The 16112-nt window shown below is 39.2% G+C and overlaps 1 protein-coding gene across 1 annotated transcript in view; it reads right to left on the bottom strand.

Moving 5' to 3' along the window:
- CPSF6 (cleavage and polyadenylation specific factor 6) overlaps positions 1-12577 on the bottom strand; it is a gene marked incomplete at its 5' end in the record, with an annotated part of 29191 nt that extends 16614 nt beyond the window's left edge. The window contains 3 exons of the mRNA XM_079714868.1: positions 2735-2838; positions 4483-4692; positions 12518-12577. Coding sequence (XP_079570994.1) covers positions 2735-2838; positions 4483-4692; positions 12518-12577 — 374 coding nt within the window. The remainder of the gene's footprint in view (positions 1-2734; positions 2839-4482; positions 4693-12517) is intronic.
- Between the last annotated feature and the right edge of the window lie 3535 nt (positions 12578-16112).

The following is a 16112-nucleotide window of genomic DNA, read 5'->3' as shown; positions in this document are numbered from 1 at the left end:
GCAGGGGACACAGGTTCATGCCCCGGTCTGGGAAGATCCCACATGCCCTGGAGGGGCTGGGCCCGTGAGCCATGGCCGCTGAGCCTGCGCGTCCGGAGCCTGTGCTCCGCAACGGGAGAGGCCACAACAGTGAGAGGCCCGCGTACCGCAAAAAACAAACAAACAAACAAACAAAAAATCCCCCAAAAACCAGCCCCAAATTCAAGCTATTTAATCGAATAGTAGCAGTGGCAGAAGATATAACAACAGTGTAACCTATTTAGATGAAAGAAACAATTTCCTTAAAAAAAAGAAAATATATGCTCATGCAAAAACTGGTATATGAATATTCATAGGGGTCTTATTCATAATAGCAAAAAGGAAACAACCCAAATGTCCACCAAATGATGGATGGGATTTTAAAAATGTGGTGTATCCACATGGTGGAATATTATTTAGCTATAAAAAGAAATTAAGTACTGACACATGCTACAACATGATGAACCCTGAAAATATTATGCTAAGTGTAAGACGTTAGTCACATGGGACTATTCTTTATGATACCATTTCAGAATAGGCAAATCCACAGAGACAGATTGCTAATGCATATGGGATTTCTTTTGGGGGTGATTAAATATTCTGGAATTAGACAGTGGTAATGGTTGTATAACTTTATAAAGAAACTAAAAACCACTGATTTGAAGACTTTATAATGATAAATTTTATAGTATGTGAATTATATCTCACTAGGAAAAATAAATTTAAAATAGAAAAAAAAAATGAACGAGCATCAATTCACAGTTATATAATATTCTAAATTATTCTCAGAAGGACTCTTAGGAGCCTTTTCTCCCTGGTATTCAAAATGGTCCTTTGGGACTTCCCTGGTGGCCCAGTAGTAAGACTCCGTGCTCCCAATGCAGGGGGCCCGGGTTCGATCCCTAGTGGGGGAACTAGATCCCACATGCACCCCGCAACTAAGAAGCCTCCATGCCGCAACTAAGAAGCCTGCCTACCGCAACTGAGTCTGCATACTGCAACGAAGATCCCGCATGCCACAACTAAGACCCAGCACAGCCAAAACTAATAAATAAATATATTTAAAAAAACGAGATCCTTGGTCAACAAAGTCTGCTGTCTGATTCAAGATTATCCTGGGTCACAACATTGAGAAATAATTTAATTAATTCACTAATTTAACAAACATTTATTGAGCACCACCTCCTATATCCCAGGCACCATTCTAGGGTTAGGGATACAACAGTGAGCCAAGCTCTTATGGAGCTTACAATCTAAACCTAGTAGGAGACAAGACAATAAATGAGTAAAATACACCATAAGAAAAACTAAAAAAAGGAAACAGTGATGGGAGCAGAAGGTCTTGAACAGGGTGGCCAGGGAAGGGAACTCAAGCAAAATCCTGAATGAAGTGAAAGATCCCAAATGTGGACATTTTGGGAAAAAATAAACCAAAAAGAAGAAACAGTGTAAAGGTCTTAAGTAGCAATGTGTTTGAGGAACATCAGAGACTAATGTGGCTGAAGCAGCATAGGGAAGGCAAAGGGTAGTAGGAGATGAGGTCAGAGAGGTAGTGGGGAAACCGGTCTTAGTGCCTTGTAGGCCACAGGGAAGATTCTGGGTTTTACTCTGAATAAAATAGATAACCATTAGAAGATTCTGAGCAGGCAAATATTGATGTCACTTTTTTTCAGCCTCTGCTATGTGTCATGTATATAGACTGTAGAGAATCAGAGTGAAGGCAGGAACACCACGTAGGAGGCTATTACACAAGTTCAAGTAAGAGAGAACAGTGGCTCGGATCAGGTAGTAGAAGTGAAGTTCATGAAAAGCACTCAGACTCTGTACGTATTTTGAAAATATTCCTAGTTATTGAAAACTGGCATATTAAACAATATAAAATAAGTACATTAAGCATATTTTTTACTTTATCATTCTGCATCTAGCAAATTACCTTTTAAAAAGTCCAAAATCTGCACCTAAAGATTTATATAAAATGAAGCCTGCCACAACATTATTTATAATAGGCAAAAACTGGAAACCCAAATAACCAAAAATTAGAATGGTAAAATAAATTACAGTAGCATACAAGGTATGATGGAAATACATTAGGGAAGATGTATGTTTATTGTTAAGAATTTGTTTTACTCCGTGTATCAAATACATTATAAAACGTGAGTTGTAATCCTATTATTTTTGCAGTAAAAATTTAAAAACCTGAAAGTATATTCACTAAAATGTCAAGAGCGATCATCTATGGATGGTGAGATTGTGGCTTTTTATTTTCTTACGTTTGGACATCTGTATTTTATAATGATCCTGTAATGATCCTACCTCATTTGTGCAGTTTAATGGTTTAAAAAAATAAAGCAAAACATCCATGTTACATTATTCTTCAGTTGCCCATCTTCCACTATCCCTTAATTACAGGGATAGCAATGCTTCTTCAAACTGTCATTTCAAAAATCATTTCAACCATAGATGGAGAAAATTCAGGAAAATTGGAAAAGAGACCTAATCTATCCACACTCCCAGCTCCACTAGTTTTAGTGAGGTAGATCACAGGATACATGAAATGAGTATGAATCTTTATCCAAGAACCTCCTGACAATGCAGAAATAAAACATCCTACACATGTGTAGCTAGCATTAACTTCAAGGAAAGTTGCCCCCCAAATTGTAATCACTAGCTACTAACTTCCATTAGGGAAAAAAAAGAATTAAAACAAAATTCTTACCCCTTTGACTGGCCATTTGCCCGATTTTCAAAAAATTTTATCTCCAAAATATCATTTACTCCCAAAGAATGAACTGCTTCAGTTAAGTCTTCATCTGTTGTCCACTGCAAGATATTTCCCCCTCATTAACCATCAAAACATATCCAAGATTTTTTATTGTTTCCATTTATTTTTTTAAGGGTAAACTCAGGATAAACAAGAGAAAATGCTCAGTGCAAATTAAGTACAATTACTGCCAGTCAGCCTTCAATTTTTAAATAGCACAAAAGCACCTGAGGACATAATTTTATCCCTTGATAAGAGTTTTGGAAATCAGAAGCTACATACCCTTAGAGAGAACACAGATTTTTTTTTTTTAAACTGTTAATGAGTTTTTGGTCTCTTCCAGCTTTCAACTGCTACAACTTTAAATTTTCAATAAAACCAATCTCACTTGTCACTTCCTTTCCTTAAAGGAAATTATTTGGGGAAATAAACTCCATCTTATGTTTCAATGTAAGATGGAAAAAACAAAACAAAACAAAACACCTAACATGTATTGAGTACCTACCATGTACTTTATACCAAATATTTAATTCTTAAAACATAAAAGTCCTATATCACTCCCATTTTACACATGGGATAGAGAGGTTATAGAGAGGTTAAAGAGCTTTTCCAAGGTTATAAAACTAATATATGTAAAAACTAAGATTCAGAGGCTTACTTAGCAACCATACTCTTCATAACTACATTGCTACTGTCTCCAATATTATAAAAATTGCTCAGGGACTTCCCTGGCGGTCCAGTGGTTAAGACTTTGCCTTCCAATGCAGGGGGTGTGCGTTCGATCCCTGGCTGGGGAACTAAGATCCCATATGCCTCGGAGCCAAAAAACCAAAACATAAAACAGAAGCAATATTGTAACAAATTCAATAAAGACTTTAAAAATGGTCCACATCAAAAAAAAAAACAAACCAAAAAACTTCAAAAAAAAAAATTTCCTCAGACTGGGTAGTGGGAGATAGATCAATTAGTTTTTTTAAAATATAAACATTTAAAAATAAAATGATATTAAGGAAATGGAACAGTAACAAGTTTTGATTTCTAGACAATTTAAAAATTTTAAAGTATGTGTAACATGTTTCTAAGTAGAGATGCAAAAATTCTATAGGACTATTTTAGTAAATATTTAAGATTTAATACCAATAAAATATAGATAACACTGAACATCCAGCTAATGAAACTCCCAACCAATAATAATCCTACAGTCTCATAAATAACCCAAATTAAAATACAATGTATATAGCATTTCCATAAATCAGATTTCAAATTTATGAGCGAGAATGAAATTCAACATGTCTGTAGTATGATTTAGATAATGAAAACTCTTAAAACCGGAAGTTGTACTGTGTTTCTCTCCTGCGCTTCTGAATCCCGGTTTGAGACTTTATGTGAGCATTTTTCTTTGTAAAACTGGGATAGCTGAAGTGTAGGAGTAGTAAAATAAAAAGAATTGATTTGAAGATAAAATCGAACTATATTTAACTGTAATCTCTACCAAAACAAGTTGAATGTCTACAAAATTCAGAACTAGAAGATTTGGAATTTATGATATTTTAAAGGTACTTGTATCTCCCTCCTCGTTGCATAAGCATGTAGAACAAATCTAGTAACTTCAAATTCTTACTTTATAAAACTGGAGAAAACCAACTACTGGAACAGTTTGAAATCAATCACCTATGATTTAATTCATATGTTAAGTCACTTACCCATGTTAGATTTCCAATATATAATGCAATTCTCTTTCCAGTATATGTATAGACAACATTTGGTGCTGCTCCTTTACCCACATCATCACCAACAGTTGGTGGGAGAGTATCCATGTAATCCCGATCTTCTGGGGCATCTCCATTATTTGCAGATGGAGAGATGACATCATCATACAAATCTATCTGATCATGCCCACCATATTCAGCTTCCTGAGATACAGAAATAATGCTCTAGATTATACAATAGTCAGACTACTACTAAACAGATTTGAATGCAAATTCATTCAACTATTTTGTTTTAAACATTTGGTAGAAGATAGAAACAGCCAAAGATCTCAGTACAAATCTTTTCACTTTATGCCACAGACGTATTCTTCTTGAACAGTGCCTATAAAGCGAATTTCTATACAATCAATACTATTTTCCCACCGATATTTATTATAATACAGGAAATAACATTCCTCTAGGAATAGAATAACATGTAGACAAAATAAAGTAATAATAAAAAACTTTCCATGGAAATAATAATACTCTAAAAGTAACAACACACGAATACAAACAGATGGGCTTAAATTTTTTTTGACACACAAATATCACAAAAATCAGAGCCATTACAAATCTTTTAATATTTAACAGAAAAATACAACTATTGTTTTCTTTGGTATTCAGTATCTTGCTTTCCAACTCTGTGAAAGCTATTAGTTTTAGAAAAAGCATAGTGAGCTAAGCCATAAGAAAGGGATAAAGAAATGTGGGTATGTAAATGATTCCGTACGTCACAACAAATGAACAGGGGAAAGAGAAACAATAAATAAAACACAGGTTAAACTATCCAAATTAGTATCTATTCATAGTTTCATTATTCTCAGTCAACAAAGAGTTAATGCTTACCTGACTTCTTAGTCAATTGGCAAAAGATATCTACATAGCCAAGAGAAAAGGGATACAAACAAGGATCTAGTAAAGCTTTGCCATTGTCAGCAGCTGAATTAAAGCAATGCTAGTAGATGCCACTTACATGCCCAAGTGATATGCAAGTAAGAGGTAAACGAAAATGAAGCAAATATGTGAACAGGAGAAAAATGGAAAAATAGGGTTCAATCTGTAAATAAGCACAAGAAAAATGAAATGCAGGTACTGGCAGAACACTGAACACCATTTAAATTGCCTTTGGTAACAGTTACTGGGCCACAGCCTTGACTAGCCAGTATCAGAGGAAAAGCTCTATTTTTATCTTCCTCCCTTTCCACTGCTAAGTACCTAGATGGATGTGAACTATTTTATTCTTATGAGGTAGAATATTTGAGATAGTAAGGGAAGAAGAGAGGCAATTACACTTAGAAAACAATAAACTTAAAGAGTTCAGACATAACTCATATCCTCTCCATTAATACAATTCACTAAGGATGAATACAAATGGCACATAAGGAAAAGCTAATAGTTTTAGGGACTATTGTATGGATAAAGAATGACACAGAGAAGATATCTGTGATGACTGTGAACAGATCAACAAAATATTTTTATTACAGGCCCCAAGGGAACATGGCTGTTGTTTTGTTATTCAGAAGGAAGCCAGAAAAAGATTTTTTTAAAAAAGAAACAGAAAAAGAAGAAAAAAATCTAGAAGGGGAAACACCACTTATAACACATAGCCAAAGGGACCTGAAATTTGTAAAGTCGTTTCAGGTAACCTTCAGCATAACGAAGTTATCCAATTTACTGATTATGTAACAGAATCTCTACATAACATTGTTAACCAGGTTGAATGTTTGTAACATTTAATAAGGAACAAAAATCTCAAGGTAAGTCAGAGAACAAAACCATCATTAGCAATGGGCAGAAACTAAGACCACAAGTCACTGAATAATGCCATAATTTTGTTCGTACAACAATACCAAAATAACCTTTGAGAACTGAGTTTTTAAAAACCAAGCAACATGATCAAATCGCAGTGATAGCAAAAATTAGAAAAAAGAAGGGTGAGTTTTGTTATGAAGTTTCAGTGTAGCTGAAGCTTCAGGTGGCATGGCTGCAGCAGTGATTCCACACACTTAAGATACTAAAAACCTTCCCGCAAGGGGTAGTGGGCACTTTAGACTCTTTGGCAATCCAGTTCTGTACATCAAGTAGAATTATTATTACTATTATTCAAAAGGAGTTGTGTTTCCATCCTCCTCAGCAGAGACTATAATCACACTATATGGTCTGAGGGAGAGTAAAAGAGAATGCAAGGGTTATTAATAGCAGCACTAAAATAAAAGTATTTAGACTTACACTTTCATGAAACAGGTTAACACATTATGATTTTTCATTAGTTGTAAATCTAGGAAAATGTTCACATAAGTAGACATCATTTACAAGCATAATTGCAGCTACACTAACCTGGTGAATCACCATGACTTACTATTTTTGTCCATCCACGAATTCCTATGTTGACACCAACCAATTTTCCATACTGATATGATTCTACCAATATTTAGGATCAGCCATTTTGTCTGGTAGCTGGACTGCTTCCAATTGGTTGAAGTATGATGCTAATTGAGACCATGGTCCTGGGGTTTGATCTCCATGTGGACTAGTTAGCTTCGCTCAGTTCCAAGGCCACAGCCTGTACTTCTAGCCCCAATGGTATGCATTTGGACTTGGTGAAAAAATTATTAATGAATCTGAATACATTTGCCACCATTACTAAAATGCAACTCAAAACACATACTCAATCTTCCTTTTCAGCTTTAGCATATCACACCTATCCTCCAGATTAAGGGAAAAAAATATATATATATATACACACACACACAGAACACATCCTACTTTCTGTTCCCACTCTAAAAGGGGGAAAACATGCACATTCTGAAATTATGGAAAATGTATATCACAGGTCACATATAAAGAAGGTGAGCTCTGAAAGTCTATTGGACAAACTTTGTCAAAGAGAGATAGTCCACAGTGTCAAGTTCTACTATGTAGTCTTTTTTATTATTACCATTAGGAAATTTTATTGGCATTCAAAACCAACAAAAACAACAAAAAAATCAACATTACCCCTCTAATTATTTTAGATACCAAATACTGCCCAATTCTAACTACCTACTTTTCATAGCAGCTTATCACCAACAGAGCTGTACATTATATATAAATTCCAGTAGGCAACAGCTCTTACGGTTTGTTAAAAAATCCACTAAGTTATTTCATTCCCTACATTCTAATTACTATAATCATTTTAAAGGCAAGGTATCCTTTCAACATTGTACACTTCAAGATTATGTTCCTCATGATATGAGTAGCTGTTGCCCAGTCAGAGAAAACGCTTAAATTAAGATGGATAGTAAAATAACCAAAATTCAATTAGCTCCTTTTAAAAGCAGTGTTTCTCAACCTTTTTTTCATTATCATTAACCCCTTCCTCCAAAGAATTATTTTTTAGACATACTTTCCCTAATCACCTCCCATAAAATTTTAATGTCACAGATATAGTGTATACCATTATTGGGATGACTGTGGTATAGTTGTACTATATTTTCACTCTCCCTGATAGGCCCAAGACAGCTTTTGGTGGTCCTAAAATTGTATTAATACCACTCCTGCATTATATGATACTACCACTAATGGCACAGCAAAGGCCACTTGTTCAAAGTCCCCATAGTAAAAAAAAAAAAAAAAGGAAATTTAATAGTCATTTCCATTTAGAGAAATATAGCAGGGGGAAAGGTTTTATTTTGCATTTACAAAATGTATTCTATACCATGGAAGAGAATATAATATACCAGCACATAAAATCCAACAGCAGATAATCTAATACATATTTATCTTTTTAAAATACTTCACTTTCTGATTTTGTCGATGTTTCAAGTAGATATTAAAATTAGTTTGTAATCCCTGTAAAAAGCTCAACTAATGGTAAGGAAGCCAACTTGGTACTAAAAATATGCCACATAAACCACAAAGTGGGCAACTGAATGAACTACTCATAAATAATAAAACTGAGTAAGAAGAGTTCCAGCTCCCCTAAACATTTCTATCCAAGTTTCTGAATCAATCTCTACCTACCTCAGTTTCCAACTTACAAGCCTTATCTTAGAGGGTTCTCTATTCAACATAAATTTATTAGAAATAAGATTTCACTGATATTTGCCTAATAAACTTATTTTCCAAAATTAGCTAGACATTGGCTATAGCAGATACACAATAACTAAATATAAACTATAACGACTCATGATATAAAGGCAAGTAGACTTAAGCATGTCTAGGTCTCTAGCTTCCAAATGAATTTTTTCCCACTACCTATATACATTTTCATTTTAAAGTTGGATGGTCAGATTACTAGGTGAGCACTGCTATCAGTGACCTACCACCAGGTACATCAATAACTAAATTCCACATTAAGAGCTTTTGCTCCCCAAACAAGCAAAATGCACACTATTTCAACACACCCAGCATAAGCTTTCCTGAAGTTCATAGAATCTGACTTTCCTCTCCTCTGCCAACAAAAATTCTACAGATAAAGATACACATAAAGGAGTGGTTTCTATAACACATGACCTGTCAGTGTTATATTTATGTGTCTCCCAATCCCACTACAGTGCACTCTAAGGACAGACTATCTAAACTTTGTATCCTTCCTTGTTGGCATATAACAAGTACTCAAGAAATATATATTAAACAGTTGAGTTAAAAAATTTAATTTAGTTTTGGTCAAAATAAAAATCTATAATTATTAAATATTAGGCTAGTAACTACTACCTTCAAGTACAAATCCAGTTCAAACTGAATTGATACACACTATAGAGACTGAAACCAACCACTTTCTTCTCAACTCCAAATCCAAGGTAGAGGTTTGTAAGTTCAAATTCTTCCACTGGAGCAACTGTTCTCAATTTGGTTGGTTACATGCAAAGACCTTAAACTTAAGAACTAAAAGAGCAGCTATAAAGAATAGCTGAGTCCCTTGTGTCTTCTCCCTTTCTCCAATTTCATTCTCCATTCTTAATTCATCTGGTGAAGAAAGGAAGTATTCTATAGTTTCACTAACTTTTTCTCACACCATATCCAAATTAAAGTTTCTTCTAAGACAGCTGAATATCTCATATTTTCAAATAGGTTTTTACTGTTCTTTACCAAAACACACATGAAAAAAATGTATCATAAAAGTATGACCCTTTAAAATTTTTAAAAATGAAAAATACATGAATTACAAAGAATTTCAAAGCATACTGTGCAATTAAAACTACAGCTCACATTGAAGAACAAAGATTTTTTTCAAATGTTTACAGCAGTTTAGAAGCCAAAGTCAAGACCCGTTATACTTAGCAAAACATTTTACTCAACTACAACAAAATAAAGAGTCATAGTTGGGACTTCCCTGGTGGCGCAGTGGTTAAGAATCCGCCTGCCAGTGCAGGGGACACGGGATAGAGCCCTGGTCCAGGAAGATCCCACATGCCGCGGAGCAACTAAGCCCGTGCGCCACAACTACTGAGCCTGCGCTCTAGAGTGCCACAACTACTGAGCCTGCGCTCTAGAGCCTGTGCTCCGCAACGAGAAGCCACGCTCCCTGCAACTAGAGAAAGCCTGTGTGCAGCAACGAAGACCCAACACAGCCAAAAAAAAGTCATAGTTTACTACAGCAACCAGCAGAAGTAATGTCACCAGCTAATAAGAGTGCAAAATAAAACAATCACCAATAATTTTGTAGTTGCCTCTAATTCTGATAAAATTTCAGATAAATACTTCAATGATAGTAACATTATTAAAAATGAAGGATGAACCTTAAAAACCACCAACTATCCTTATGTGGCCATATTTTGAACAGGAATTACCACAGCAAGCAGAAGATTACAAAGGCCAGTGATATGCAAAATAATAATAAAAACAAAGTCTCTACTTAATCCCATTAACCGATTGAAAAGTATAAATATCTTTCTAGTAAAAATCATGCAACTATGTGTGAAATATAATACTGTATGTACAAATCAACAAAAAGTTACATTTTTAAAAGAACCCTATAAAGCAGTTCCTCATCAGGGCCACAGAATTTTAACCTCTTCTTACCTCCTGCTCAGTCAGCACTAGTTACTGCACAGGGATAAGCAAGTATCACTACATCCAGCTATACAGGTTAGAGAAACGCCCATCCCAAATTAAACAGGCAAAAGCCTAAAAAATATTTCATTAAAAGGTTCTGAAGAAAGCTCAACTTCTAAAATTGTAGCCCAATTCTTCCTTTACTGTGGGTAGAAAGACAAAGCAAATATATTTTCTTGTAAGAAAGCTAATGAAGACTGTCTTGAACATTTAACTCTTCCTTTACTTCCAGATACGGACCCCTTTTCGATGGAATGTTACATTCATTTGATAAATAAAAGGAAAAGAAATTTCCGAGAAGTCTTTGTCTACTGACCTTAAAAAAGGATTAGAATCTGACTGTGTTTAGCACTCAAGGTAATTTTCTAAACTGTCATTGACACAACTCAGGCATCATATATCCAAAATATAAGCACAACAAAAAAGAAAAATTTTTAAACTTAATGTTTGATTACAGTGGGTTACGTTTAAATGTTCATTCAGTCTTTAACGGAGTAGGAAACATTTAAAGCTAATTGCATTTTTTTCCTAATATTTAAACCAGGGGCACAATCATCCCTCAAAAAAACCAGCAAGGATTTCTAGCTTTCCCTATTTATAAGAAAATCTTTAGCCCCTAGTCACAAATAAGATCCTTAATGGAAGGGGGAAAAACCCACAAAAACACATTAACCAGAATTTTACTAAGCTTCTCATATGGACCTGGAAAATATAAGAGATAAAGCGATTAGGTGCACTGCAATTAGGCACAATTTGATTTTTTAAATGTGTTACTACATAAAAGGGAGTAGAGATGTGAGCAGTAGGCTTACAGCTTAAACGTCACTACTCTAGTAACAACCTTTCGCAAGGATGCCCAACATCAGACATCACAGCTCCGCAGCTAGTCCTTCTAGGCTACTGTGGCCAGTGAGATACCGGAAAAACCTTGCACTCTCACTTTCTCCAGCCTTTCAAAACCCCTCGGAGGACAGTAAACATTTTGCTTTCGGAAATCGGGTCATAGCTACAATCCTTTATTTTAAAACTAACACCATGTGAATTTCGGGTGAGATTCTTTCATCACACCTCTTATCTCTTGGTGAGCTACCGCCTTTTTTGTTCCATCCAACCCTCGGGCGTCCAAGTCTTCCTTTTCGCCCGGGCCACCTATCTTTACAGGTATTTTCATCACAAAGGCCAAGCACGAACGACTGGGCCTCAAAGGCACTACAAGCCCTGGGCCACCGAGGCAGGGAGGCAGCGAACCGACTTTTTAAACACGATCCATGGGTCCGAAAGTCAAAGGACTTGTTGCAAACGTGCCCGCCACGAAGCCGCCTTCCCGGAGTGTGAGGGGAGGAGGAAGAAGGCGCCACGCCGAAACCTGTCGCAAACACGAGCAAGGGAGCGCAGGAAGCAGAGCGCGCGGGATACAAAGGGCCGTGAATACGGCCTTCCATGAGGCGACCGTGCGCCGACAGAGACAAAATGGAGCGACCGGAAGAATCGGAGCCCGAGCGGCAGGGCCGGGGGCGAGACGGCGGCCGGCGCGCGCCCCGCCAGGCTTCCTCCTCGCCCCGGCCGCCGGGGAGGGGGCGCAGAGGTGTCCCGTTCTCCCCCCGCGCACAAGCCACCCCTCCGCCCAGGCCTAACACGGCGGGAAGCGCCCGCCGGCCGCCGCCAACAATGGGGAGCGAGGCAGCGGAGAGGGAGGGGTCGGCGGCAGCTGCACGGCGGCCCGCGTCCGCGCTCGGGACCCCGCGGCGAGTGGCGGCGCCCGCCGCCCGCAAAATGACGCGCTAGAACGAGGGGTGAGGGGGGCGCCGCGCCTGGGTCGGGCGGCGCGGCCCACAGGCGCCAAGGGCGCACGGGCTGCAGCCGCGGCGGCTCGCGGCCCACGGTGGGCCCCGGGTCCGCATCCCAGCCGCAGCGCCGCCTACTTCGGCGGCGTGGGCCCAGGGCCCTCACGTACCTGGTTGAACTCTTCGCCCACATCCGCGTAAATGTCTATGTGGTCCACACCGTCCGCCATCTTCCCTCGGTCTCGGCCGCCGCCGCCGCTACCTCCTGCAGGAGCGCCCGCCGCGGCAGCAGCAGCGGATCTAGAGGCGGGGGCGGAGCGCGCTGCGTCACTTCCGAGGGCTGAGGCTGGGGCGGCAGGGGGCGTGCGTCTACTCCGCTGCCGCCAGTTCCGCAGGCGGAGAATCAAAACTGCACCTCGGAGGGCACAATCGGTTTCTTTTGTGTGTCTGGATTAGGCTTGGGGGGCGGGGCGGGGCGGGGCGGGGGTGGTCCCAGTCATTTCCAGAGACTGTGGTTTCACGTTGTCCCTGGCAGACTCAAGCGTTTTGTGATATTTTCATTTCTCGGTTTTTCTTACATTTCTCACAGCCAGGGCTTTTAGAGAGGTGGAAGTTTTATGTCACGATGAAATACAAAGTGTAGCTCCGCTTTCTGTGAGCGCCCAGAGAGGATGTCTCACCCCTAAAACCTCAGAGACCAGCAGAATTTCGTTTGCCTTGTAAATGCTAGTTACCCGTTGATGATTATCTTGAGTTATTTGCATGCTACTTGTGTCATTTGCATGCTGTTTATCTTTCCATCTGTATCCTCGGCATCGTCTTCTTTCATCTCCTCCGCGTCCCACCTCCCCCCCCCCCAACCTTTCATCTCTCTTCATTTGTTTCCACCTTTGAGCTGCAGTTGGTTTTCTCTGGGATAGTTTAAATGCCTCTAACTTGAATGCGGTCCCCCTCGGACCCACCCTGTAAGGTGGAGGTATCTTCAGGCAAGGGCTTCGCTCTTAGACTCATAGAATGTCAGAGAACTGAAAAAGGTGTCATTAAATCCAAACATTTTACAGTTGAGGAAGGGAACTGAGGCCTAAAGAATCGGATTTTCCTGGTGGCACGGTGGTTGGGAGTCCGCCTGCCAATGCAGGGGAGCTGGGTTGGAGCCCTGGTCCGGGAAGATCCCACATGCTGAGGAGCAATTACGCCCGTGCGCCACGACTACTGAGCCTCCGCTCTAGAGCCTGTGAGCCGCAACTACTGAGCCCGTGTGCCACAACTCCTGAGGCCTGTGTGCCTAGAGTCTGTGTTCCGCCACCGCAAGAAGCCTGAGTACCGGGACAAACAGTAGACCCTGCTCTCCGCAACTAGAGAAAGCCCGTGCACAGCAACGAAGACCCAACGCAGCCAAAAATAAATAAATCAAATAAATAAATTTATTTTTTAAAAAAAGAACCAAAGTGGTTTAACCGGAGTCACGTGGTTAATAAAGAAAGCTTTTGCCACCAGTATAGCAGTCCTCCCTTAAAGAGGTTTTCAGTTACCTGGGGTCAACTGCAGTCCAAAAATGTTAAATGGAAAATTCTGGAAATAGACAATTTCTAAGTTTCAAGTTGCTACTGTTCTGAGTAGTGTCAAGTAATCTTTAGCCATCCCACTCCAACCAGCCCTGGAAATGAATCATCTTTTTGTCTAGCACTTTTTTAAAAATGTTTTTTTTATTGTGGTAAAAGTCACATAATATAAAACATACCATTTTAACCATATTTAACTGTACAGTTCAGTGGCACTAAGTACATTCAAATTGTTGTGCACCTCTCACCATCATCCATCTCCCGAATTTTTCACCTTCCTGAACTGAAACTCTGTCCCCTTTAAACACTAACTCCCCATTCCCCCTCCCCACGCCCCTACCCCCTGGCATCTACCAATGCACCTTCTGACTCTATGAATTTGACTATTCTAGGTACCTCGTATAAGTGGAATCAAACAATATTTGTCTGCATCTAAAGTATATTGGAATGCATTTTTAAGGTTAACTTAATATATGTCCTGCAAACAGATTGTACCTTTTTTTCCCCCTGTGCTGTACAGTAGGCACTCACCAGCCATCTACTTCACACATAGTAGTGTACATACGTCAATCCCAATCTCCCAATCCATCCAACCACCCCTCCCCCCTTGGTGTCTGTACGTTTGTTTTCTGTGTCTGTGTCTTATTCCGCTTTGCAAATAGGTTTATCTATACCATTTCTCTAAATTCCACATATGTGTGTTAATACCTATTAGTCCAGGAAAAAACATTGTATACGTAGGGTTCAGTACTATCTGCAGTTTCAGGCATCCACTGGGGTCTTGGCACATATCCCCTCAGGTAAGTGGGGACTACCACACTTTATTCAAAGGTGTCTCTCCAGTTTGAAACCTTCTCCCATTCTTTATTTCTTTTTCACCCTTTTTAAAACCCACCAAGTTAGAGTGTGTTTCATAAGATACATACTGCCCAGAAATTATTCATACAATGATAAGCCAAGTGATAACTGTACTTGATACGGTAGAAAAGCTTGGTTGGAGTCTTAGAGACCAGTCTGGTGATCTGGATACCAATTTCTAGTCAGACACTTTACCAGCTAGATGACCTCCTTCAAGTTACCTATCCTCTCTCATGTTCAGTTTCAGAATCTTTAAAATTGGGGTAATAATATTTACCTCACCAAGGTTGAAGGTTGATAGTGGTTTAAATGACATAGTATGAAAAATGCCTATCTGCTTCTGCTTCTTGGAAACACTGATTTCCTTTTTTCTATGGGGCTTCATAGAAAAAAAGAGCCACTCATGATAAAGGGCAAGAGCATTTTTTAGATTGGTAATGTGGTAGGTACAATAATGGCCCATCATAGAGTTCTACATCCCAATCCTGGGAATCTGTGAATATGTTACCTTACATTCTAAAACAGACTTTGCAGATATGATTAAGTTAGGGATCTTGAGATAGGGAGATTATCCTGGATTTCCTGGTGGGTCCAAAGGAATCACAAGAGTCCTATAAGTGAAAGAGCAAGGCGAGAGTCAGAGGAGAAGTGGGGTAAAAGCAGTTTTTGTTCTTTCAGTACACTTAAAAATCACTCCAAGATTCTGACTTCTATTGCTACCTGTGAAAAGTCAGCTGTTAGCATGACTGTTTTTTTTTTTTTTTTTTTGCGGTACGTGGGCCTCTCACTGTTGTGGCCTCTCCCGTTGAGGAGCACAGGCTCCGGACGCGCAGGCCCAGTGGCCATGGCTCACGGGCCCAGCCGCTCCGTGGCATGTGGGATGCTCCCAGACCGGGGAACGAACCCGCGTCCCCTGCATCGGCAAGCGGACCCCCAACCACTGCACCACCAGGGAAGCCCTCTAGAAATATTTTTATTGCTACTGTGCCGACTCACCCAACTTCTGTGGTATGAAGACACAAGGCCAGATGTCATACTGTGATCTGGGAGTGTCCAACCGTGCTAGGCTCTGGAGGTATGTGGGTAGTGGAGGAGAAACAAAGTTTGAAAGGTATGGAATTATATACTATTCTTTAGAAAATTAATCTAAAGAGACATGCAAAATTATAAGTGGAAGATTTGGTTCTAATTAATGGCTAGTCAAAATGAAAGTCTCTACTGACAGGAATACACTAAATAATGAGGCATATAAAATTATCAACTCACCATACATTTTTTTTCTCTTTTTGAGAAAATCACATGAACCTGAAATTCCTTTTTCTTTTCTTCTTCTAAATAACAATTT

This window comes from Hyperoodon ampullatus (assembly GCF_949752795.1).
Source record: "Hyperoodon ampullatus genome assembly, chromosome: 11".
Lineage (NCBI taxonomy): Eukaryota > Metazoa > Chordata > Mammalia > Artiodactyla > Ziphiidae > Hyperoodon > Hyperoodon ampullatus.
The sequence above is the reverse complement of the archived record's forward strand: the minus strand, read 5'-3'. Positions and strand labels throughout refer to the sequence as shown.